Source organism: Nicotiana tabacum, chromosome 11 (assembly GCF_000715075.1).
Source record: "Nicotiana tabacum cultivar K326 chromosome 11, ASM71507v2, whole genome shotgun sequence".
Classification (NCBI taxonomy): domain Eukaryota; kingdom Viridiplantae; phylum Streptophyta; class Magnoliopsida; order Solanales; family Solanaceae; genus Nicotiana; species Nicotiana tabacum.
In genome coordinates this window covers 133,508,905-133,536,242 of record NC_134090.1, presented here as the reverse complement: position 1 = coordinate 133,536,242, position 27,338 = coordinate 133,508,905, and the positions used below count along the sequence as shown (strand labels likewise).

The 27,338-nt window shown below is 36.9% G+C and overlaps 1 protein-coding gene across 1 annotated transcript; it reads left to right on the top strand.

The window, feature by feature from the left end:
* The first annotated feature begins 239 nt into the window (after positions 1-239).
* On the top strand, positions 240-12,692 carry LOC107769254 (formin-like protein 3). Its single transcript, XM_016588460.2, has 6 exons — positions 240-773; positions 7,071-7,875; positions 7,975-8,428; positions 8,512-8,714; positions 10,198-10,433; positions 11,279-12,692. The coding sequence occupies exons 1-6, from the start codon at positions 672-674 to the stop codon at positions 12,143-12,145; spliced, it is 2,667 nt and encodes an 888-aa protein (XP_016443946.1). The 5' UTR covers positions 240-671; the 3' UTR covers positions 12,146-12,692.
* Positions 12,693-27,338: the final 14,646 nt, after the last annotated feature.

Sequence of the window (27,338 nt, the reverse complement as noted above, 5' to 3'; positions counted from 1 at the left end):
TTTGAAGAAGAAGAAACCCATCTCTTTATTTATTATCTAGTCTAGGAAGAATAATTAGTAAATTGGTTTAATGGAAAATAAAGCATAAAAATAAAAACGGCCGAAATTCAACTCTCTCTCTCTCTCCCCTCAATGTAGTTCTCTGCACGTTTCATTTGTCTCCGAAAAACATGAGAACATTCCAATGAACAAAAATTCCATGCGAAAATCTGACCCAACAAAAAAAAAAAAATCGAAAAAGCACTGAGCTTTTCCAAAAAATTTCAACGGACCCTTCACTCTAAATTTCTAAGGAAAAACTCTCCTTGAAACCTTTGCAAATTTCTTGTCTTTCCCTTTATTTTTTGTTGCAAAGGCACCAAAGGGTGGTGGGTTCCGCTTCTGCATTGCCTATTTTGCAGCCTAAATAAGATTATATACAATATATTTATGTTTCTATATATATATAAACATAATATCCAATTTTTATCTGTGAAGATAGAATATTTATGTAGTTATATGTATACACATTTTTGTATACGTTTCAATTCTGTGTTTTTAGCTCTGAAACATTGAAGAAAAAACCACAGGGCTTTTTTGTGGCATATTCTTGAATGCATTGAGATCAAAAGGTGTATCAGATGAGATGAAAAAGGCCAAAATATGGGATTGGAAGATTGATTTTACAATCAATGGGCGTGGGAATAAGGGTCAGTTCTGTATTTGTGTTTCTTTGTGTTTGGGCAGCCACTAGCTCAGAAGGGAATCAGAAGCTTAATTTGGGTGAAGATACGGTATGAAAAATAAGTTTTTCATTTCTCTTACATTCATTTTGAGATGTGCACAAATAATATTGGTTTACATATGCATAAGGTGAACATATATGCATGTAGAAATATGTATTAATACTCAGTAGTATTTCTCTGGCTAATGAGAAATTTATTCATTATCGGATGGAGTTTTTGTAGTTGGTTAGAAAAAGGGATGCAACCTACTCATAGTTTTTGCCCACAATCAAACGATTACTTTCTGGAGGGTCGTATTGCGTGTATCTAGCAGGAATTGAAGCAACTAATTTACCAATTATCAGTTAGGCACTTTAACCATTCTTCCATGGACGCATTTTGTGTGGGTTGGTGTGAGGGGTGGAGCTCCTTGTACATGGTGAATAACCAAATTCAGATTGGAAATGAACATTTAGGATAAATCAATGCAATTAAGGAGGAAGCAATTGTTGCGGAATCCAAATATATATAGTGTGAATGAGTCACAACTACTATATCAAAAATTATGGCAGCCACCAAATAATAAATAAGACAATAAAGCAACAATAAAAGGAACACCAGAATTTATGAGGTTCGGCCAATTTTGCCTACTTCCTCGGACACAACAAATATTTTATTCCACTCCAAATTACAAGTGAAATAATACTAAAGATAGAAGATACAAATGCCTTAAGAAGATAAGAAGGCAAATGAGAGGTGTTTTTAAATCCTAAACATTAGGCCTCCTTTTATAGGAAAAAATTCCTTAACAAAAGGCTAACCCACCGATGTGGGATTTTCCAAATTCAACAAATCTCTACCTTGGCAAAATTCCACATCTTCAATTTTTTTTTCTCTCAATAACAAATTTTGGTTGTGTTTTCATCTTCAATCTTCAGTGTTCAACAATGTTGACCAAATCCAAACAATGTTAAAACTTGACCGCAGTCACCACTTTTGTCAGCATATCAGCAAGATTCTCTGTAGTATGAATTTTCTTCATTGTGACTCCACCTTCTTCTATGATTTCTCGTACAAAATGATACCGAACATCAATGTGCTTCGTCCTTGCATGATAAACTTGGTTCTTCGCTAATTGAATAGCACTTTGACTATCACAAAAAATTGTAATACTTTTTTGTTCAACACCAAGCTCCTTTAGCAATCCTTGAAGCCAAATTGCCTCCTTTACAGCCTCGTAATAACCATGTACTCTGCCTCTGTTGTACACAAAACAACTGTTGACTGCAAAGTAGACTTCCAACTAACTGGTGCCTTTGCAAAAGTAAACACATAACCAGTAGTTGATCTTCGTTTGTCCAGATCACCCGCAAAATTTGATTCACAATATCTAACTACAGACTGATTGTCTTCCTGCTTAAAAACTAACCCAACATCTACAGTATTATGAATATACCGTAGAATCCACTTCACAGCTTGCCAATGCTCCTTTCCGGGATTATGCATATATCTGCTAATAACTCCAACAACTTGTGAAATGTCAGGCCTCGTACAGACCATTGCATACATCAAGCTACCAACAACATTTGCGTATGGTACCTTTGACATATACTCTCGTTCAGCTTCATCCTTTGGCGACATAGTAATACTTAGCTTAAAATGGGGAGCAAGTGGAGTACTAACTGGCTTAGTCTTCTCATCTATGCCAAAATATTGTAGTACTCTTTTTAAATATTCTTTCTAAGATAAACATAGTTTCTTTGAACGTCTATCTCTTATTATCTCCATGCCAAGAATTTTCTTTGCCTCAGCCAGATCCTTCATCTCGAACTCCTTCTTCAGTTGAATCTTCAACTTATCAATTTCTTCCGAATTCTTGGAAGCTATCAACATATCATCAACATATAGGAGAAGATATATAAAGGAACCATCTTTAAGCTTGCGCAAATACACACAATGATCGTATTTGCTTCTCTTGTACCCTTGCTGCAACATAAACTTGTCAAAGCGCTTGTACCATTGTCTAGAAGATTGTTTCAATCCGTACAACGATTTTTCAAGTTTGCACACCATATTTTCTTTTCCAGCAACTTTGAATCTTTCTGGCTGAGTTATGTAGATTTCCTCCTCCAAGTTTCCATGTAAAAATGCAGTTTTTACATCCATCTGAACTAGTTCCAAATCCAATGTGCTACCAAAGCCAACATAATTCTAATGGAGGAATGTTTTACAACTAGAGAAAATACTTCATTGTAATCTTTCCTCCTTTTGAGCATATCCTTTGGCCACCAATCTTGCTTTGTAGCGAACATCTTCTTGGTTAGGAAATCCTTTTTTCCTTGCAAATACCCATTTGCACCCAATTGCTTTATTTCCCTTCGGGAGATTGGCCAATCTCCATGTATGATTCTGATGAAGGGACTGTCTTTTATCATTCATGGCAATCTTCCACTTATCTTCTTCTGAACTTTGGACTGCACCTTTATAAGTGGTAGGAACATCATCAGCTACAATTGAGGTGACACAAACAACTGTCTCTATGAGACGAACAAGTTTTGTTATTGTCCTTTTTGGCTTGCTGGTTACTATTGATTCAAGTTGTTGTTGAGGTTCCTGAGTTGGAATCTCCCTCTCTACTGGCTCTTCTTCCAGAGGATAATCTTCATTTATTTCCTCTTCTGCTTCTTGTGTAGGAAAAATAAACTTTCCCTCAAACTCCACCTGCTTAGAAGCACCCTCATTTTGTTTGGTATCTTCTGTTACCTTATTTACTATAGCAGATTCATCAAAGGTAACATCCCTGCTGAATATTACTTTCTTTGTCATAGGACACCATAAGCGATATCCTTTGACTCCCGAAGTAATCCCTATAAAAATAGCCTTCTTTGCTCTTGGATCTAATTTTGACTCTGTCACATGATAATATGCGGTTGAGCCAAACACGTGCAAAGAGTCATAATCTACAGCAGGCTTTCTATACCATTTTTCAAATGGTGTCTTGCCATCAATAGCAGTAGATGGTAGACGATTAATGAGGTGGCATACATATGTAATTGCCTCAGCCCAAAATTCTTTGCCCAAGCCAGCATTGGATAGCATACACCGTACCTTCTCCAGCAAGGTCCAGTTCATACGTTCTGCCACTCCATTTTGTTGTGGTGTATGTCTGACAGTGAAGTGTCAGACAATGCCATCATTTTCACAAACCTTATTGAAATGATCATTTTTGTATTCACCTCCATTATCTGTGCGAATACACTTGATCCTCCTGCCTGTTTGATTCTCCACCATCGTCTTCCATTTGAGAAAAATTCTCAGCACTTCATCTTTGCTCTTCATTGTATACACCCACACTCTTCGGGAAAAATCATCAACAAAGGTTACAAAATAGTGCTTCCCACCCAATGAAGGTGTTTTGGAAGGACCCCAAACATCAGAGTATACATAATCCAAAATACCTTTAGTATTATGGATCGTTGTACCAAATTTAACCCTTGTCTGTTTTCCTTTGATACAATGCTCACAAAACTCCAAGTTGCAAGTCTTTACTCCTTTTAACAATCCTTGATCTGATAGAGTTTTCAAGGATTTTCCTCTAGCATGTCCCAAGCGCATGTGCCATAGCCTGGTTACTTCTGCCTCTTTGTCGTCACTGGACATCACTCTCGCTGTCCCAATAACTGTACTACTACGATAGCGGTACATGTTATTGTTCTTCCGATTAGCCTTCATTACCACTAGTGCACCAGAGCATACTCTCATCACTCCATTTTCTGCAATGATTTTGAACCCTTTTGATTCTAGGGCTCCCACAGAGATGAGATTCTTCTTCAAATCTGGTACATATCGAACATCTGTTAATGTTCTGATCATTCCATCATGGTTCCTTAATCATATTAAACCAATGCCATATGAGCTAAGAGGGCTGTTATCCGCTGTGTGGATGACTCCATATTCTCCTTCTTGAAATTCCACGAACCAGTCCCTGTTGGGACACATATGATAGCTACAAGCTGAGTCCATCAACCATATATCCGATGATGTTGATGACTCTGTTGTAACTAATGAGAAGTCTGAATCATCACAATCAGCTACATTTGAATCCATAATGGCCTTTCCATTGTTATGTTTGGCCTTATTCTTTAACTTCGGACAGTCTTTCTTCCAGTGCCTCTTTTCTCGACAAAAGGCACATTCATCTTTGCTGGGTTTAGATCTTGACTTGGATCTTCCCTTCTTTGTCCTCATTTGATTTTGAGGACGACCCCTCACAACCAGTGCTTCTCCTTCTCCGCCCTTTTGTTTTTCTCCCTTTCTTTGGTCATAGCTGTACAAAGCCGAACAAACTTCTCTGAGAGAAATTTCGTCATTCCCATGGAGTAGAGTAGTTTCAAGGTGCTCGTACTCATCAGGAAGTGACCCCAATAACATCAAGGTCAAGTCACCATCATTAAAAGTTGCATCCATATTTTGTAAGTTTGTGACCAACTTATTGAAACTGGTGATATGTTCGTTCATTGTGGTACCAGGAACATAGGTGAAGCGAAACAGTCTCTTCTTCATATACAATTTATTTTGACTGTTTTTCTTCAAAAATTTATCCTCCAGTGCTTTCCATAATTTACTTGCAGAAGTTTCCTTTGTGTATGGATATTTCTGCTCTCTAGCAAGGTAGAATCGAATGGTACCGCAAGCAATACGGTTGATAATTCTCCAATCTTCTTCTCCAATAACATCTGGTCTTTTTTCTTCAATGGCAAGATCTAGCCCTTGTTGAAAAAGGACATCTAGAACCTCGCCTTGCCATATCCCAAAATGTCCTGATCCGTCAAAAATTTCTACCGCAAATTTCGCATTTGACACAATTCTTGTCATAAGCGAAGATGCTAACGGTGACGTATTATTGACACTTGATGTAGATTCTTCTTGTTTATTGTCTCCCATTTTGACACAAATATTATTTAATAGCTGACGACACAAATCAAGATTATTTCCTTTCTGGTGTGGAAGATCAGACTAAGCTGCAACCACAGAGCATACTAAGACAGAACCTTGACACAGTTACCAAGATAAATCTTTTCTGATGTGGAAGATCAGACTATGCTGCAACCACAGAGCATACTTAGACAATACATTGGCTCTGATACCAATTGTTGCGGAAGCCAAATGTATATAGTGTGAATGAGTCACAACTACTATACCAAAAATTATGGCAGCCACCAAATAATAAATAAGACAATAAAGCAACAATAAAAGGAACACCAAAATTTACGAGGTTCGGCCAATTTTGCCTACTTCCTCGGACACAACAAATATTTTTATTCCACTCCAAAATACAAGTGAAATAATACTAAAGAGAGAAGATACAAATGCCTTAAGAAGATAAAAAGGCAAATGAAGGTTGTTTTTAAATCCTAAACATTAGGCCTCCTTTTATAGGAAAAAATTCCTTACCAAAAGGCTAACCCACCGATGTGGGATTTGCCAAATTCAACAACAATTTGCAAAAATACTATGTGATTTCTTCCCATATGTCCAAGCCTTGGTGGACAGAATTACTTAGTACTTGTTGCTGGTGGGAGGTGGCAGGTATCCTGTGGAATTGATCGAGGTGCACGCAAGTTGGCTGGACACCACAGTGATCCGGAAAAAAAAGGAGGAAGAAATTAAAGGACAGCAGGCTAGGAGTCATATGCCATGGTTTTTGAAGTTTTTCATCGTGCGAAAGCCTAGCGATGTAACTACATAAGTTGTATCATTTTCTGTAATGCGGGCAAAAGAAACAAGAGATAGAGTTGTATTTAATAACAAATAACAAAAAGAAAAATATCTAAGCTTGCACCTCAGAACAGTGGAAATGTTTCTCATGGTATGAGGAAACCAATGTGATTATCTGAACTAATTTCATTAAATTTATTTGTGTCAAAACAAGTGGTTTGTTAAGCACATGTATTTTGAAGATTTTACTAGGCTCACAAGATCTATTGCTCGTTCTAACTTTATGTTTCTTAAAACTAGCTTATGTGTTTCCAAGCTAGAGATTTAATTATTGCAGTTTTTTTTTTATGTTGTGCTAATAACTATTAAAAGTAAAATTGTGTTACAATTTACATATCCCAGAAGTATGCATTGTGAATTGTGATGACAAGTTGTGCGCTCCAATTTAGTTTTTGAATGTGGTATTGATTGTTCTAAATGCAGCCATCACTTCTAACGCTTCAGAAAATGCAGATCTGAGTGGAAAAGCATATGCTGTTTACTTCTGAGAAGAAAACAAAGTTATAGTGGTCTTTGAAAAATCAAAGTTCATTTGTGCTGTCAAAATTATATTTCCTGCCATAAGTTGATGAAGTGTTCTGTATGCAGGCCGAGCAAATATGGAGTCATTGCATACAAGGATCACAAAAGAATACAGAAGCTGCAAGTTTTCTGGATTTATCTCTTCATCAGGAAGCAACAGGAACCTATATCTACTTAAAATCAGATATAGCATTGTTGAGAAAAATAATCTTACAAAAGGCTATTAGTGATCTGACTCCTGAAAATAAGCAGATCCTTTTGGAGTGCTTAAGAAGGAAAAGTCTTCCTCTTCATTGTTCGGGTAGTAAGGCTACGTCCATTGCTTGGTTAAGCAAGTACCAAGAGCTTTTCTTACAATGGTCCAGTGTTCCCAGAAGGTACCTAAGAGAAAGAAAACTTCAAGAGAAGCTAACACCTGATGTTGCGGTTCCAGTTGTCGCTCCATCTCCAGGCGACAGGGCAGTATCACCAATTAATGCTCCAGTGCCAGCGCCCACGAGCTCACCAATTAAACCTCCTGCAAAGGCTCCGACACCTCAGACTCGTGTCAGTCCTCCTGCAAAAGCACCGGCACCTCAGACTCGTGTCAACCCTCCTGCAAAGGCTCCAACACCTCAGACTCGTGCTAACGCTTCTAAACCTTTGCCTGTCATTCCTCCTCCCGCTAAACCACAAAATACTGGAACAAATCCTACAGAAAATAACCGGAAGGACAGTACTTATATTATCGCTGCTGTTTCTGTAGGTGCTGTGGCAGGAATTGCCCTTTTGGTTCTCTTATTAATATTGTGTCTTAGAAAAAGTAAAAAGAAAGAAGCAGGTCCACAATATGGGCTAAGAGATGAGAAGCCCCTTCTTAACTTTTGTTCAGGTAATCTTTTTGCAGGTATTTAATCATGAAGTTCAAATTATCTCTTTGCATATGTTTTTTTTTGTTATGCCGCATAATTTCTACAATTCATGTGATCAGATTCTTCTCAGAAGTCTTCGAGCATAGGAAGTTCAACCCAGAAAGATTTCAAGGCATCATCTACTGTAAATAGTCTTTCGGTGCCGGATAATTCTTCAGAGGCTGAAGCTAAAACAGATGCACTTGTAACTGCATTACCACTTCCTCCAGGAAAATCTGTACCTCCATCCCCTGCACCACCACCTCCTCCTCCTAAACCACCTGCTCCAAAGCCACCTCCGCCTCCAAAAGCTGCTCGCCCTCCTCCTCCTAATCCACCAAAGCCTGGTAATCTGCCAAAGCCTTCACCTCTTGGAGCGCATAAGAGACGAAATTCTTCTGCTGGTAAGGAAACTGAATTGTCTGATGAATCTGATGCTCCAAAGGCAAAACTAAAGCCATTTTTCTGGGACAAAGTTCTTGCTAATCCTGATCACTCAATGGTTTGGCATGATATCAAAGCTGGCTCATTCCAGTAAGCTTTTCGTCATCTTCCTATGCACTTTGTTTTATGCAAGATGTCTGACTTTCTCACTTTTTATAATGATGTTACTACAGATTTAATGAGGAGATGATGGAGTCGTTATTCGGATATGCCCAAGCTAATCCAGGCAAAAATGAGGGCACAAAAGCTTCAGCATCTTTTGAAGCTACCCCACAGTATATTCAGATAATTGATGCTAAGAAATCACAAAATCTAGCAATTATTCTTAAAGCCTTAAATGTGACAACAGAAGAAGTTTGTGATGCTCTCAAAGAGGGTAAATCTTCTCTCTTTCTCTGTGTCTCCCCCATGAGATCCGTGAGAGTGAATCTTGCTTTTCTGAATTAATAGCTAGCGGGCAACAAATATAGTAAATTTATCACCATGGAGAAGAGTGTGTCTAATCCTAGGAGGGATTTTACTTTAGTGTTAACTCATTCCATTTTAAGCTTTTGCATGAAAGTTATCGACACCCTTAAAAAGAGATAAAAGTAATAGGAACAGAAGAAAGAGCACAAACAACATAGTCTGCACATAGAACTTATCGGTCCATTAGGAAACTGTATGTTATTTACTTAAATGTTTGGAGCAATAAAGAAGTTTCATTCTACTAATTCTTCTTAATACATGGTGTTGTGAAATTCCTACAAGCGCATTGAGAGTAATCAAAAAGTATTTTGAAGTATGAAAACCCCAGGGTGAATTTTTAAGAAGAAAAGGTACCTTTTTCAGTATTGCCATGTGCTAATTGATTAGAAATTAGATTAAGCTGAAAACGTCCCATTTCTAAATGTAAAATAAACCAATATGATGATTTTATAGAACAAACCTTGTAATTTCTTCAACCGTCCCCATTCATTCCTCCCCAGCCCTCCTCCCTAAAGAAAGATAAAGAATGCAAGACGAAAGAATAGTCTATCAGTTGTTTATGTATTACTCTGGTGATTATAAAATGTTTTGATGGAGTCTCAACTCCAATTCACATGCTGAAGGCCAAAAGTCTACTTAGTCTTTTTTGTTGGGCCAAACAGTCCTATGTAAATAGTTGTACTGTCTTTTTAGATTTTTTGAGCTCCCTTACTCTTGACTAGCCTCTTTGAGGTATATTTTCTTGTTATTGGCTAGCTCCAAGATCCCATCATAACATCTTGTAATGGAGCTAGCATATTTATTTTTGTAATCATTGCATCAGCTTGATGCCTTTCAATGAAGTAACTTACTTTATCAAAAAACATAAAATGTTTTCATTGCTCACTGTGATACGTTTCACCAAAAAGTGAAGATTAAGTACAAGTCCCCACCAAGCACTGCTGATGGTTATAAGCGATGTTGCTCAGACTCTTCGAAAATGTCAATGGGTGCGTGCCGGATCCTCCAAAAGTAGTGCACTTTTGGAGGATCCGACACAGGTGTGACAGCTGTTTCGGAGAGTCCGCGCAACATAGGTTATAAGTGAATTGAAAAACTATAGAATTACATATTTTTCTATGGTTGATCCTGGTTCTTGTTTGATATTCTTGTTATAGAATACTAAACGGTTTCCAATCGAAAAAAATTGAAGTTTCATTATATGAGAATCTTTTTTCATGTCCCAACATAAGCAAACTTGAATTGCTCTATTGTATTAACTTGTGGAAAAAGATTGTTGAGAGATACTCCAACTTACTTCTTTTATCTTTGTGCATTTTCATAGTTTTTATTTTCATTTTATCAAAGTGTTTCTCAGCCTTTTAACTGCAAATGCTTGCTTATCTTATCAGGTAATAAACTGCCTCCTGAACTTATTCAAACTATATCAAAGATGGCACCAACGGCAGATGAAGAACTCAAGCTTCGGTTATATTGTGGGGAAATTTCTCAGCTTGGTCCTTCTGAAAGGTTTCTCAAGTCCCTGGTTGAAATTCCCTTTGCCTTCAAACGGATGGAAGCGTTATTGCTCATGAGTACTCTTCCGGAAGATGTTTCTGCCATTAAAGAGTCCTTTGCAACTTTAGAGGTAAACTGTGTGGAAAATTTCCTGTTGCTCTGCTGCACATATCATGAGACTCATCTCGGATATTCATCAGTAAAAGTTTGTTTTTGGATTTTCCAAGATCATGGTTAATAAAAATAAGAAGGAGCTGAGTTTCTTCTTAATAACTAGTTCTGAACAATATATAAGAGCTCAAGATTTTTCTAATTGGAAGGTATCATTTCCCTGTCTAACCCTGATGAACTGAAATTAAACCCAATTAGTTGGACTTGCCAGAGTTTTTCTTGTTAGATTATCTATAAGAACAGACAAAGTTTTTTTCTAAAATTGAAAGAGGGGTCATTTTGGTTCATTGTGAAATTCAGTAGCTTGTTATGTGGTTTTGTACGCCTCACGATTTGTATTCCTATTGATATTTTGTGGCACTACTTATCCTTTATCTCCCTCTTTTTCTTCTCTCTTCCTTCTCTCTTCCTTTCTTGCTTTTCTTCTTCTTCTTCTTATTCTCACCCTTTCCGAGGGTCTATTGGAAACTGTCTCTCTACCTGCATTAGGTAGGGGTAAGGTCTGCGTACATAGTCTCCCCAGACCCCGTCTGGTTTTTTTGTTGTTGTTGAAATTCAGTAGCTTAAAATAAAACAGTTGACTAACAATTTAGACCAGTCACCCGTTATTCGAACTCTACCACCCTATATAACTGAATGAAGATGTGTGCTGCCTCCTCTTTACATTAAAGGAAAGTCATGAAATTTGGGTCTCTTGCTCCTGGTAATGGTTAATTAGAAAATCTTTCAGTACATTGTTCTATGATCGGTGTTTCTAACCATCACATGGTAGATGGCATTTATTGATTAAATAAAGACTTGCAGGTGGCATGCCAGGAGCTGAGAAACAGCAGACTCTTCCTGAAACTTCTAGAAGCAGTTCTCAAAACTGGGAACCGCATGAATGATGGAACCTACCGTGGTGGTGCACAGGCATTCAAGCTCGATACGCTGCTGAAACTCTCAGATGTTAAAGGAACTGATGGTAAGACCACACTCCTCAACTTTGTTGTTCAGGAAATTATCCGATCAGAAGGATTAAAAGCAGTGTGCAAGTTAAGGGAGAGCGAAAGCTTATCGAGTGTGAAAACAGAAGATCTTGTCGAGGATGCTTCTCAGGACTCGGTGGAGTACCACCGTAACCTTGGTCTCCAGGTGGTTTCTGGTCTAAGCAATGAGCTTGAGAATGTAAAAAAAGCAGCACTTATAGATGGTGACAACTTAAGTTCATCTGTCTCCAGACTTGGTAACTCACTAGTGAAAACTAAAGGGTTTCTAGACACTGAAATGAAAAGTTTGGAGGAAGGTAGTAAGTTTCGTGATACGCTCACCAATTTTATGCAACATGCGGAAGAGGAGATCAATTGGATACTAGAAGAAGAGAAAAAGATAATGGCTTTGGTCAAGAGTACAGGAGACTACTTCCATGGAAGTGCTGGAAAGGATGAAGGCTTGCGTCTGTTCACAGTTGTTCGTGATTTCTTGATAATGGTGGACAAGGCATGTACAGTGGTGAGAAAATCAACTAAGTTGGCGGCAAACACTCCTAGAAAAGGGGCACCCACGGTATCACCTTCCCAGGAATCCAATTCAGATTCTTTGCCAGATGTTCATCAACGACTATTTCCTGCAATCCAGGAGAGACGGATGGATGAGGATTTTAGTTCTGATGATGAGAAATCATCCCCATAGCTATCGGTTCAGGTATATTTGTGATTAGAATACTTGTAAACCCCTCTAATAGTACACAAGTGACATTCCATTGAACTGCGGGAGAGAGTACAAGGCTTCTTACTTTTGCTTTGATACATTGGGGGCAGAACAATTTGGAGCTAATCTGGCTGGATAATAATCTTCGGAATCTTATATTTAACAGCTATATGAAGCAGGATGGTCTACCTCTTAACAACTATATGAAGTTGGCATTTGCTCTGACGCTCTGTCTCTTAGATCCCTTGAAGGAGAAAGAATAGATGAACTAAGATGCCTCATTTGTTGCCATTCTCTTCAAGAAACATCCATACACTTCTCAACATTTTGTTGGTCACATTGTTGCAATATAAATCCAACTATATCATTCTGTTCTGTGATATAGTAAAAGTCTCTTCTACATTATTATAAATTCTTCTAATATGAAGTTGAGAGACCTAAGGAAGATGGACCAGTTTTGTACAGCTTGTGGTTTTTAGTTTTTATTTCAGTTCCAACTTCTTTTTCCTGGCCAATATCTGTGATCATTGAGCTATCGCTTCTAGATCTAATGGTTTTAATTTGCAGTCAATGAGTTTTCTTCAAATTATGCAATGGTGGATCATGTGTATGGTCCAAACAACAATCTTCAAGTTTGTAAAATACATTCTTGTTTAACCAAAAATCTGAGTCTTTGGTCAAAGCTAAAAAGAAATTCGGGTTACTGATAATCAAGAGACAAAAATAAAATACTTTTGAGAATGATGGTAAAACAACAAATAGTTTTGTATTTCAATGAATTCTCAATAGTATTCTGTGTCCTTACAAATGATGATACTTCTTCCTTTTATAGATAATTCTAGGTAAAGGAATGAAGCCTCAGCTTTAATGATATAATTATGAGTAATAAATGACATTAAATAAGCTGTTATACAATCATTCCTATTAAATACCAATTTTCTAACGTATCAAGTATTTAATAATGAATTCGGACTCCTTTCTGTCATCAGATCTTTGTCTTTAATGCCTTCTAATCCGTTGACTGTAAATAATTTAAATTGATACGAAACTCGTATCTATACTTCGTCTCGTGCCTATTTAAATTCTTCTTCCCGTGGCTGTCTCCATCCGTGCCTCTTAGTCAATTGTTGCGCTTTGACCATTTAACTAAACCACGTGTCATGCCACATCATCTTTAATATAAACTCAGTTTTTTTCCCAATACAGATAGTCCCCTCACTTTCCATTTATTTATCAATTAAATAATTGGGAAGTGGATCTTCATAAAAAAAGAATTTTTGCCACAATTAATGCTTATGACAGTATTAATACCTCAGTAGTCTTTTCCATTTAATGTTCTGCCCATGTGTCATTTTCTGATTGATTCCGCTATTTACACCCTTTTTCGAGACTTCTTCATTCTCACTATTCACGAAGTGATAGCTGCCTTTATTATAGGCTTTCCATCATTACACTTCTAAGGTTGACGGTTCCCATTATATACATAACTTTTTCTTCCTTTGTCTTCTTCACAAATCTTCAGCAAACACTTTCTTCTTTATTTTTACTTTCTTTCGACTTATCCTTCCCAACAATGTCTTCTTCAAACCCTAACCATAAAAAAGTTCCAATTCTAGACCAATTCCCCAACGCCCCTGTTAGACACAGAAGAGGCGGAGGAGGTAGGCTTCGAACAGGGTTAGAATCTATTCGAGGCGGCTCCTCTGGTTCTTCTTCAAGGAGTCCTATCCCAAAGGCCCCCTATTCTAAAAGTAGAGAAATTCTTGATTCTTCTCAAGAACCCTCAGTTGATGAGATAGTTCCCAGCGATTTGTCTTTTGAAAGTGACAAAACGTCTCTTCAAAAACAAATTGCAAATTTAGAAAAAGCCGATACTTACCCTACAATAGTAACCGAGCTTACAATCCCCACCATAAGAAAAGATTGTAACTGGAATGATAGTCTTCGAATGTCAATTCCTTCCCCAAATCAAAGAATTTCCTCCTTTAGAAGTGGGTATTCTTTTGTTTATACTTATCCCTTCACTTTAGGTTTTAATCCTCCGATTGACCCAGTTATTCTTGATTTTTGCCGTTTCTTTACAATTTGTTTGGCCCAAATCGGTCCACTAGTGTGGAGAACAGTGGCTTGTTTGAGATACTTATCCTCCAAGGCCAATGTCAATTTCACCTTCTTTCACCTCATTCATCTATACCACCCTAACTTAATACGCCATGGGGTTTTTACCTTAACTGCAAGGAGCAAAAAAGTTCTGGTAAATCCTGAAGATGACAAAGATCGTGGATGGTATATCCGTTGCGTTGTTGTTCGTACGGTGGACTTGATTGGCGAAACAAATACTCCCTTCCCTGAGAAGTGGAATTTTGAACGTAGGTTTCCTTTTATTTATCGTACCTACTTTTGAGAATTTCAAAAGAACTTTTGTTTTTAACCTCGTCTCTTCTTGGTTTTTTGTAGCAACCATGGGAGATGTGGAACCTATTCCCAACTTCCGTGGTTGGGTAGACTCACTTTTGAAGATTTCTTCTAGGGAGCAAAGAACTTGGAAATCAATTTCTTCCTTACATGGCTGGAAGGTCAAAACACATGGTATGCCACACATGATATGCCCCTTTTTACATGTTAAGCATTCTTTCCTCAATTTTGATCATGTATATCCATCCTTTAATCAGGATTTGGCGTTAGAGGAATGACGGCTGAAGTAGCTATGGCCATTCGCATGTCTGCGAATGCTGCTCTTGATTTGGATAAGGCTCGAGCCTTGCTGCCAAAAAGGAAAGCTATAAAGGAAAGTTCTGAAGAAGAAGAGGAGGGTACCTCCCTAATTACCAGGCCAAGAGTCAGGAGGCGAATAATCATTGATGATGAAATTGAAGACACTCATGCTCGAACCTCCACCACCGAGCCTGTTTTGATTCATTCTGACGAGGACACCGAACCAAGAGATAATAATGAGTCAATTCAGCATCTTTTTGATAGTGGTTTCGGGAGTGGCGAGCTCGGCCCTGTTTTTGATGAAGCCCCTCTTTCCTCATTCGTTCCTATTTCCTCCATTCCTCTGCCAACCGTAAGTATTTCTTTACCAGTTTTGACGATTTCCGTTCTTTTACCAGTTTCTACCACTCCTATGTCCGTTCCCTTGGCAGTTTCTACTGCACCTGCTTTCGCTCCTGCGTTGGTTTCTACATCTTCTCCTTCCATTCCTGTTTCTACATCTTCTCCTTCCATTGCTCATCTTCCCTCTGTTCATCGTACAGAGACGGGTTCTAGCAGTGGAAGTATGACTATGAGAAGTGTTACTCTGGAAGTTCCTGCCAATCATAGCCTCTTGAGAAAGACTGGTAGAGCCGATGTTTGGCTCGAGCCCCTAATTGGAGATATTGAGAAGAAGAAGATGGAGAGCCATAGCTGCTTGACTCTGATGAATGACATAGTTCATTCTACTTTGAAGGTATTTTTCCTCTTCTTACCAACAAGTTTCTTTTAACTATCTTCAATCCCTCATTTCTATGAGTTGTCTCTGTAGGCTAACCTCATTGGTACGGAATTAATGGGAAGAATTTCCCTTCTGGAAAGAAAAGCCCGTGAGTTTGAAAAAACTATCCACGAGGCCGAAGAAATAGCCAGGGGAGCCCAGCTTGAAGCAACCAATTGGAAAGAACAGTTTGAGAATGCTCAAGGGACCATAGAGGAGTTGCAAGAAAATAAAAACCTCCTGGAGCAGCAAAACCGTGGTTTGACTTCTGAACTGGCAACTGCCAAGGCTTCTTCAAGCCAATTTAAAAGAGACAAAGAGCTTTTGGAATGCTCTTTGTCAGAACAATTATCCAAGGCTAGTGAAGAAGTTAGGGAACTTAAGGCACTTTTGGCTAAGAAAGAAGAGTATGCAGGAGAGTTAGTGCAAAGCTTGACTCAAGCTCAGGCTGACTTACAGACCTCCTCTAACGAAATTCATGCCTTGAAGAGTTCTCATGCCTCTCTTGAAGCTTCCCTTGATTCCCATTTAGCTGAGCACCAAATCTTAAAAAACGATCTTGCTATGTGGGAAAAGGAATATGGACTTCTGGAGGAGAACTTCAACATAGAGGTGAGTTGGGCTTTCCTGAAATCTCGCCGTGATGCTTTGACGGAAGCTACTCAGGAAGGTTTTGACTTGTAGTCTGAACTGGCCAAAGTCGTAGATACCATCGAGAAAAGTCAACAATCTACTGATACTCCTTCTCCTGTACTTGAAGCTCCTGGAACGGAAGAACTTTTAAATGAAGAAGTGGCTACTGCAGCAATTGGGGTTGCAATTCCTGCTCCCGAGGGTGAAACTTCTAATGCTCCAAACCCTTCAGTAACTAGCTAAACATGAAATTGCTGTAAAGGATCTTTTGATGAAGTCCCCAGTTATCATAATGGGGCATTTGTAAAAAACAAATGCTTTGTTGACTAAGTTTGTACTTAGTTTTTATTTTATATTAAGAAGTTTTATCGGTACTTCTGCATATTCTATTCTTGCCTATTTATCTAGGACTCATGGAATAGCTTAGCATTTTTATCCTTTTAAAATGCTTTATGATTCTTCTCATAGATTATCAACATGAGGCTTATAAAAGAGGGCCCTTTTATTTTATCGACACTTAATGACGAAGACGTCTCAACTTCATAATGGTGTTATAATACGATGAAAGAAATAGGAAAACACACGTTTTGTATGAAACAACTTTGGCAAGTTTTTATTCATAAACTTTAACAAGTGTTTGACTGTTACATGTATTACAATACATCTACAACTTTCTCATAACTGTTTTTCTTGTAACAGATTTGTACATAACATAGAATAAACAAGGTTTTTCTTCATAACCTGTTTCAGTACATAGTCATGACCCTATCTTTATATATTAAGAAGGGTTTGAGAGATGACTTTGCTTATGAGTTTTGAGAGATGACTCTGTTATTATCATAACCGCTGAAGACTTCGTAACTTTTACTCAACACTTGACTCTGTTGTTCGATATTCGTATCTGCATTTCTACACGTATCTGTGTACAGTATTGTAGTCCCCCAAGTGTTTGAGCGGTGAAGTATGAAGCCTCGAGCACTTGTTTATTTCTTTTACTTTGGCCCTTTTTCCTGAAACAGAAAGATATACGGGACTCGAAGGTGCGATTATAGATGAAGACTGCCTAACTCGTGTGTATTTCCATCAGATTAATTGTAACCCTGGGCTAGGAATTTAAGAATACTCCATTTTGCCTTGCAGGTTGTGACTCATCATTTGGCACGAGTTAGGGTATTTTGCCTAGCATCTAAAATCGTTAGTAAAATATTAATAATCCAAGAGAGAAATTTTAACATGATGATACCTGACCGTAGGTACTTTCTCAAAAGTAATATCTTTTTAAGTGGACGACATTCCAATGTGAGGGTAAAACTTTACCGTCCATTGTCTCCAACTGGTATGCTCCTTTTCCCGCAATGCCACGGACTTTGTACGGTCCTTCCCATGTTGGACTTAGCTTTCCTGAGTTAGCAGCCTTTGCATATTGGAACACCTTTTTAAGCACGAAGTCCCCAATTTTGAAAAATCTGAGGCGTGCTTTCCTATTGTAATATCGTTCAATTACTTGCTTTTGTGCTGCCATTCTTATCAATGCAGCTTCTCTTCTCCCTTCAAGTAAATCTAGGCTAACCCGCATCTCTTCATCAATAGATTCCCCCGTTACCTGATCGTACCGTGTGCTTGGCTCACCTATTTCAACTAGAATTAAGGCTTCCGCACCATAAACCATTGAAAATGGTGTTTCTCCAGTGCCTGTTTTGGTCGTTGTACGATAAGCCCATAATACTCCAGGTAACACCTCAGGCCAATTACCTTTTGAATCCTGTAACCTCTTTTTCAAGTTGTTGATAATGACTTTGTTAGTAGATTCTGCTTGTCCATTACCTACTGGATGGTATGACGTAGACGTTATTCTTTTGATCTGTCAACTTCGAAGAAATTCTGTGATTTGAGCTCCAATGAATTGTGGTCCATTGTCAGACACGATCTCCTTTGGTGCTCCAAAGCGGCATATTATATTTCGCCATATGAAGTCTTTAACTTCTTTCTCTCGTACCTGTTTAAATGCCCCTGCGTCTACCCATTTAGTGAAATAATCTGTAAGTACAAGTAGAAACTTTACCTGACCTTTTGCTTGTGGAAGTGGACCTGCGATATCCATTCCCCATTTCATAAAGGGCCACAGGGCTATAACAGGATGTAGCAACTCAGCTGGTCTGTGCATATTATTGCCGTACCTTTGACATTTATCACATTTGGATACGAAACTGGTTGCCTCTTCTTCCATCTTAGGCCAATAATATCCTGTGCGAATTAATGTTCTTACCAGTGACTGTCCCCCTGCGTGATTCCCACAATGTCCTTCGTGTACTTCTCTCATCACATATTCTGTTTGAGAGGGTCCGAGACACCTTGCTAGTGGTCCACCGAACATCTTTCGATAAAGATTTCCTTGATATAAACAATATCGAGCAGCTTTTTTGCGAAGCGCGCGAGCCTTTCCTTTGTCATTAGTCACGGTACCGTGCTGTAAAAAGGCAACAATTTCGTTTCTCCAATCCCATGTTAGATGATTAAAATTTACCTCGTTTTTATCAGATTCGAGAACGGAATAAAACAGATGTATGACTGAAGCATTTGTATTGTTTGCTACATCTGCTGCAGATGCGAGATTTGCTAAAGCATCTGCCTCTACATTCTCATCTCTTGGGATTTGCACTACTTTCCAAGTTTGGAATTGCTTTATTAACTCCCGTACCTTTGCGAGGTATTCTTGAATTCGTGTCTCTCTGGCTGTATAAGTCCCCAGCATTTGATTAACCATGAGTTGAGAATCACTCTTGATTATAATCTGTGTTATGCCGAGTTCTCGTGCCAATTCTAAACCTGCAATTACAGCCTCATACTCTGCTTCATTGTTAGTTATAGAATGACATTTTATAGTCTGTCTAATGGTCTCACCCGCAGGTGGTACGAGTACTATTCCTAGGCCTGTCCCTTTTACATTAGATGAACCGTCAGTGAATAAAACCCAAATCCCCGGGTTCGCACCATTAAAAACTAGTAATTCTTTTTCTGTTTCTAAATGCATCTCCTGGCTAAAATCAGCCACGAAATCAGCTAGTACTTGAGACTTTATAGCGGTCCTGGGTTGATAAACAACTTCATATTCACTTAGTTCTATAGCCCATTTTGCTAATCTTCCTGAAAGTTCGTGTTTATGCAAAATATTTCGAAGCGTAAAAGCAGTAACTACATTAATGGGATGACATTGAAAATAAGGTCTTAATTTTCTAGATGCCATGATCAAAGCTAATGCTAATTTTTCTAACTGTGGGTATCATGTCTCAGCTTCCAATAAGTACTTATTTACATAATAAATAGGATATTGTTTACCTTGGTCCTCGCGGACTAAAACAACACTCACTGCGACTTCAGATACGACCAGATAAATGAGAAGTTTTTCCCCCACCTTTGGTTTTGCCAACAACGGTGGTTTTGACAAATAAGCTTTCAAATTTCTAAGGGCTTGTTGACAATCTTCATTCCATTCAAAATGATCTCGCTTTTTAAGTGCAGAGAAAAACTTAAAACACCTTTCTGAGGATTTGGAAATAAATCTCCCCAAAGCTGCAATTCTTCCCGTTAATCTTTGTACTTCCTTTTTATTAGTAAGGATATCAGGGATTTCTTCTATTGCTTTGATCTGAGAAGGATTCACTTCAATACCACGATTAGAAACAAGAAAACCCAAAAACTTACCTGATGCAACTCCAAATGCACATTTTTCTGGGTTGAGTTTCATATTAAATTTTCGCAAAATTTCAAACGTAACAGATAGATGAGAAATATGATCATGAGATTGCTGGGTTTTGACGAGCATATCGTCTATATATACCTCCATTGTTTTCCCTAAATGTTCTTGGAACATTTTGGTGACCAACCTTTGATAGGTTGCCCCAGCATTTTTGAGACCAAAGGGCATTACTTTATAACAGTAAGTCCCCCTGTCTGTGATGAAAGAAGTTTTTTCTTCATCACCAGGATCCATTTTAATTTGATTATATCCCGAGTATGCATCTAAAAAACTTAAAAGTTCATGACTTGCGGTTGCATCAATTAGTTGGTCTATATGCGGTAAGGGAAAGGAATCTTTTGGACAGGCTTTATTTAAATCGGTATAATCCACACAAACACGCCACTTACCATTTTTCTTGGGTACGACCACCGTGTTAGCTAACCAAGTAGGATACTTTACCTCACGGATTGATCCGATTTTTAATAATTTTTGGACTTCATCCTGAATCACCTGGTTCTTGAAAGCACCTTGCTTTCGTTTCTTTTGCTTTATTGGTGTGAAAGAAGGGTTCTCATTGAGTTTGTGAGTCATCACATTATGTGGTATCCCTGTCATATCAGCGTGGGACCAAGCAAAGCAGTCTAAGTTAGCTTTTAAAAATTCGATTATCATACCTCGCATGTTTAAGCTTAAATTGGCCCCGACATAAACCTTCCGTTCAAGCCATTGATCAAATAACATCACTGCCTCAAGCTCTTCAATTGTCATTTTGATGCTTTCATTTTCTTCAGGTTCCTGAATTGTGTCAGGCCTTGAGTCCAAATCTGTCTTTTCTTGTTCAGTTGAAGTTTGATCTTTTTTACCTTCGACTGTTTCCTGTAATTGCTATTTTTCTTTATTTACGACGCTCGTACTTGTTACAGCGTTGACACTTCTATCCATCTGTTGATCCCCACGAATTTGGCAAATTCCCCATGGTGATGGGAATTTAATAACCTGATGTAGAGTTGATGGGACAACATCCATATCGTGTATCCATGGTCTCCCCATGATCATATTGTAGGCCATTTCCATATCAACTACCTGAAATTTAGTTTCCTTCACAACACCCATAGCAAAAGTTGTTAGAATTACCTCACCTTTTGTTACTACACTTGAATTGTCGAAGCCTGACAAGGTGTGCGCCTTGGGTATCATTTTGTCTTCAGCTTGCATTTCCCGTAGTACCCTTAGTAATATAATATTTACAGAACTCCCTGGATCAATCAAAACTCATTTTACATTAGTATCATGTACAAGTAAAGATATTACCAGTGCGTCATTATGTGGAGTTGTCACTCCTTCGGTATCTGCGTCATCGAACGAAATACTTTCATTTTCAAGGACCTGCCGCACCCGTTTCCCATGTGTAATTGTTACCTTAGAAACCTTGTTGGAAGTTGTGTAGGTTATGCCGTGAATATCTTCTCCCCCGCTTATGACATTCACTGTCCTCTTGGTGAAGGAGGTTGTGGTGGCTCTTGCCTATTTTTCATATAAGCTTGTTTTCTTTTCTCACTAAATAACTCAGTGAGGTACCCTTGCTTCAATAGATGATCCACTTCACTCTGCAGGAATCTACATTCTGAAGTTTTGTGCCCGTGATCGTTGTGGAATTCGCACCAATGATCTGGATTGCGTCTATTTGGATTTGACCGCATCTCTTTTGGCCACCGTACCTTATCTCCCATGCTTCTTAAAACAGCTACGAGCTCGGAGGTAGAGACATTAAAATTATATCCACCGATTCGTGCCTTTAAACTTCTGTCATCATCTCGTGATTCTTGTCTGTTCCGATCATTCCTGAACTTTGAAGAAGAGCCAGAATCCCGGTTCCTCAATTTTTGATCATATTGCTGGCTATCTTGTTTCGACCGTGGGTCTTTTTCTGCAGGTCCCATATATGGATCGTACCTGTTTTTACCTGATCTTTTTTCGGTTTCTGATCTTCGGGTACCGCCCCTTTCTTCATGATGAAACTTAGGTACGGTATCTTCTTCAATTCGCAGCTTCGTACTATACCTGTTGTAAACATCATTCCACGTGGTTGCAGGAAATTCTCGAAGGCTTTCTTTGATTCGTCTCGTGGCTTCAGAACTTTTGTCATTTAAATTACTTGCAAAGGCTATTGCAGCCCAATTGTCAGGCACACGAGGTAGAGTCATTCTTTCACGCTGGAATCTATCAACAAAGTTTCTAAGAAGCTCCGAATCCCCTTGTTTGATTTTGAAAATATCTTCCATTCTTTTCTCAACCTTTTGTGCTCCCGAATGTGCTTTAATAAAAGAATCTGCAAGCTCAGCAAAAGAATTAATAGAATTTTCAGATAAAAGAGAATATCAGGTTAATGCACCCTTGGTGAGTGTTTCTCCAAATTTCTTGACCAATACTGATTCAATTTCTTGTTTGGTCAAGTCGTTGCCTTTTACGCCTGTTGTAAATGCAGTCATGTGGTCACGTGGGTCTGTAGTACCATCATATTTTGGGATGTCAGGCATTTTGAACTTTTTCGGAATTGGAAGGGGAGCAGCACTAGGCTTCCATGGTTGTTGTGAGTATTTGTCCATGTCTACTCCTTTTATTACAGGCGGAACTCCAGGGATTTGTTCAATACGCTCATTTTGTTCCTTAATCTGTTTCTGCAAGGTTAGTACTCAATTTTGCAAATATGAATTATTTGAATTACCTGGTCCCCCTTCCTGTGGTTCACTGGGGGTTGCTCCGTTTCCAGAATTATCAAGACCAGAACGGGGATTCTCCAATGTATTATTATTAGGAGTTGGTGTGGGTGGTGCAGCAGGCAATCGACTAACAAGTGCCTGAAGAGCTTTGCCGACCTGTGCATCAATTAGCTTTTGTAAAGCTTCAGTTGTAACTCCTTCAAAATGTTCAGATTGCTCTTGTTGATCAGCACGGGATTCAGTAACAGGAGTGCCTTCACGAGATTGACGTGGTGAATTTAGAGGAGAGGGAACCACGTCATCTTGATTTTGATGTATTTGATTCTCATGGTTTCCCAATGTGTTATTACTGTTGTTGTCGGTGTTGTTGTTTGACATGGTGACGACAATAGATAAGATATAGCTTAAAAGAAAAGATTATCAGATTCCCGGTAACGGAACCAATTTGTTTAACCAAAAATCTGAGTCTTTGGTCAAAGCTAAAAAGAAATTCGGGTTACTGATAATCAAGAGACAAAAATAAAATACTTTTGAGAATGATGGTAAAACAACAAATAGTTTTGTATTTCAATGAATTCTCAATAGTATTCCGTGTCTTTACAAATGATGATACTTCTTCCTTTTATAGATAATTCTAGGTAAAGGAATGAAGCCTCAGCTTTAATGATATAATTATGAGTAATAAATGACATTAAATAAGCCGTTATACAATCATTCCTATTAAATACCAATTTTCTAACGTATCAAGTATTTAATAATGAATTCGGACTCCTTTCTGTTATCAGATCTTTGTCTTTAATGCCTTCTAATCCGTTGGCTGTAAATAATTTAAATTGGTACGAGACTCGTATCTATACTTCGTCTCGTGCCTATTTAAATTCTTCTTCCCGTGGCTGTCTCCATCCGTGCCTCTTAGTCAATTGTTGCGCTTTGACCATTTAACTAAACCACGTGTCATGCCACATCATCTTTAATATAAACTTAGTTTTTTCCCAATACAATTCTTTCATGGGTTTGAGCTATGAAGTTTTCGTGTTTTTTTTTTTTTAAATATTTGACAATTTAATCTTGCAGTATCTCCTACTTTTGCTTAATACCATGTAAACGATTGGAGCATTTAGAAGTTATAACAATTTTGTGTTATCTCCAATGGAATCTATATTGTGTGGATTCGACATAATTGGCTATCCTCCTCTATATCCGGGTTTCGGGTTGACAATGGCAGTAAACTCACACAGGCATAGGTTGTTTGTGAAGATTCATATAGTTTACTCTAGCTTGTTTGGAACAAGGTGTTATTGTTATTGTTATTGTTATTGTTTATCTGATAAAAAAGTGTTACTCCCTCTGTTTCAATTTAGATTACACACTTGCTTTGTTAGTATGTTCCAAAAATAATGACAAATTTTTATAATTGGAAATAATTTAACTTTAAACTCTTCATTTTACCCATTTACCCTTAATGAAAAGCTTTTATAACCACACAAATATCAAGGCCACACAAAGTTTTTACTCTTTAAGTTTTAAAACCACAAATTTCAAAAGTCTCCTTTTTTTTCTTCTTAAACTCCGTGCCGAGTCAAACTACCTCATCTAAATTGAAACGGAAAGAGTATAAGGTAAAAGAATGTCCTTAAAACAATGGATGGTGCATTCAGACAATCAGAATAGGTAGGGGTGTACATAGGTCGGGTTGGTTCGGATTTTACAATTACCAAACCAAACCAATTGTGTCGGGTATTAAATCTAAAGACCAAACCAAGCCAATAAAGCTCGGGTTTTCAGGTTATTCGTATTTTTTTGATTTTTTTTCCGGTAAAATCTTCGTAGAACAAAATATATAACGTATGCTCAAAATATTTCTTAATCCTAATAAGATACAACTATATAAAGTATTTTCCAAGAAAATAATACAAAATATGAGATGTGTAATGACATTATCCTAAAATATTCAACAATAAAGACAATAAAATGATGTAATATAAATATTGCTAATTAAAAAGCCATAATAAAAATAAACATAATCTAAAGGTACTAAGTCATGTTAAATAAATAGACTAATAAGGGAGTATTAATTACATGAATAAACGCTAAAGAAAAATAAAAATAGGTTATGCATTTTTATCTAAATTATTGCAAAACAAAAAATAGATATTCAATACATTCCCGTTTGTAATATTAAATTGAATGTCTTTTGTTAGCATTAGTATTGATTTGATTTTGGTTTGGGCTTTTGTTAGCATTATTTAATTTACTAATATTAATGGCTAAACATTCAAAAGTTCTAAGTCCAACCTTGAAACAATACTTTAAATTTTAAAATTATGATAATTTTTAAGAAATATTTATAAATTACATCACAATAAGTATATTTATATATTAAATATATCTAAAATTTCTATATATATAATGTCGGGTTGGTTTGGTTTCAGTTTGACTTTCTTTAGTTAAAACCAAACCAAACTAATTATGGTCGTTTTTTTTTGCAACACCAAACCAAATCAAACTAAACCATAATCGGGTTTTTTTTCTCGATTTGACTCGAATTATCGGGTTGGTACGATTTGTCGGTTTCTTTGTACACCCCTAGAAATAGGGGTAGTGGGATACTATAACATACAACAGTATATGTTAAACAACTAAAAATCCAATTTCTTTTCTTTCCAAATAAGCTGCCAAAAATGGTATTCTCAACGAAAAGTTTAACACCAAAATTATGGGAGACTTCAAACCCGTTTGAGTTAGCTTACTCTACAGAACCACGTCTTCATAAGCTGTTCTTGCGTTAAAATGACTAAAATATCCTTAAAAATTTTACAAAAGTTTGAATGTCTTTTTGAAGAGAAAAGGAGCAATGATGGATAAGGAGTGAAGAGTAAGATAGGTTTTGTTTTGGAAAAGGTATTTTAAGAATGAGAAAAAATATTAAAGATAAAATAGGTAAAAACTTAGAGCCCATTTGGATTAGTTGATTATAAATACCTGATAAGTTTGAAGTGCTGAAAAACATTTTTAAGTGCTGAAACTGATTTTTCAAATAAGTATTTACGTGTTTGGATAGACGTGTTGAAAACTAATAATAAACAGTTGATGTGTTTGGTAGAAAAATGCTGATAACCTGTTCTTTTATTAAAATGACTAAGATATCCTTAAAAACTTTACAAAAGATTATAAATTAAAAAGTTTCTTTGTAAAGAAGAAGATGAAAAATGAATATGAAATGAAAAGAAAGTTAGAAAATTTATTTTGGGAAAAATATTTTGTGAATTAGAAAATATTATTAAGGATAAACTAGTAAAAGCTTTGGTCAAACCAAAAGTGCTTGTAAGCTAAAAAGTCATAAGTTGGGAGTGACCAACTTATGACTTATGACTGATTTTAGCTTATAAGCACCTGACTTATAAGCACTTTGGGTATTTACCAAACGCGTAGATAAGTCAAAAAGTGTTTAAAAGTCAGTTTGTCCAGCTTATAAACTTAGCCAAACACCCTCTTAGTCAAATCAAACGCTTTTGGTTTGATTTTGGCTTATAAGTATTTTGAGTGCTTACCAAATGAATAAATTAATTAAAAAGTATTTATAAATTATTTTGACCAACTTATAAGCTTAGCAAATCACCCTCTTGATGTATCACCATTCACCACGTGAAGAACTATTTTCCTTTCCCTTTTTAACATAAAGATATTTCATTTTTCATATTTTTCAGTTTTAAAATTCTTGACCTACTTCGATCCATATTCCATGCCAAAATTTTAGGTAACTTTAGTAGATTATATAAAAATGGTAAGTAAATTTTTTGAAAGGTAAAATGTAGTGAAATTAGTTCAAAGACCTGTCCAATTTTAAAATTATACTACAAAATGAAATATGAACAATATCTTGTGAATTTTAAAGGGATTAAAATTGCCTAGTTAAAAGCAGTACTTGCAGTTGTGTATCTCTAGATTATGTAATGTAAATACCTTTGCTCTATTCTTCCACTAATAAAGTTGTCTTCAAAAGGAAATATGTGATCCCTTCTTATGAGTGTAAGCTAGGTTTTTCGGATGAAAAAGCCTCCAAAAAATCCTTGGACAATTGGAGTTCAAGAACATGGCTCATCTCGTAGAGAACCAATATAATTGGAAAATGACACTCTATAACCGCTATCAAAATAATAGCCAAAAATATATAGTATTTTTTTTTTTGTATATTTTCTGTATATATACATTCTGTATGTTATATATAAAAATTATACAAATTTTATATACTTCGGCTACCAAGTGTAAATAATTTCTGATACGGGTTAAAAGTGATAATACCCAATATAATGGTGGATCCCAAACGTGATTAGATATTACTAATTTTAACTTAAATAACTAATTCAACTTTATTAACCCAAAATATTAATTTAAGTTAATGCATCTTAATTTAAGATTTATCTCAAATTCTGTATGTAATTGTTATACCAATATAATTTTGGGCAAAATACAAAAGTGACCAATGGCCGAAACTAATTGCATGCGTTAACCAAAAAGTGTATAAAAATAGTATATTATATGCATATACTACATATTTACACTATATATATATATATATATATATATATATATATCTTATCGTGATTA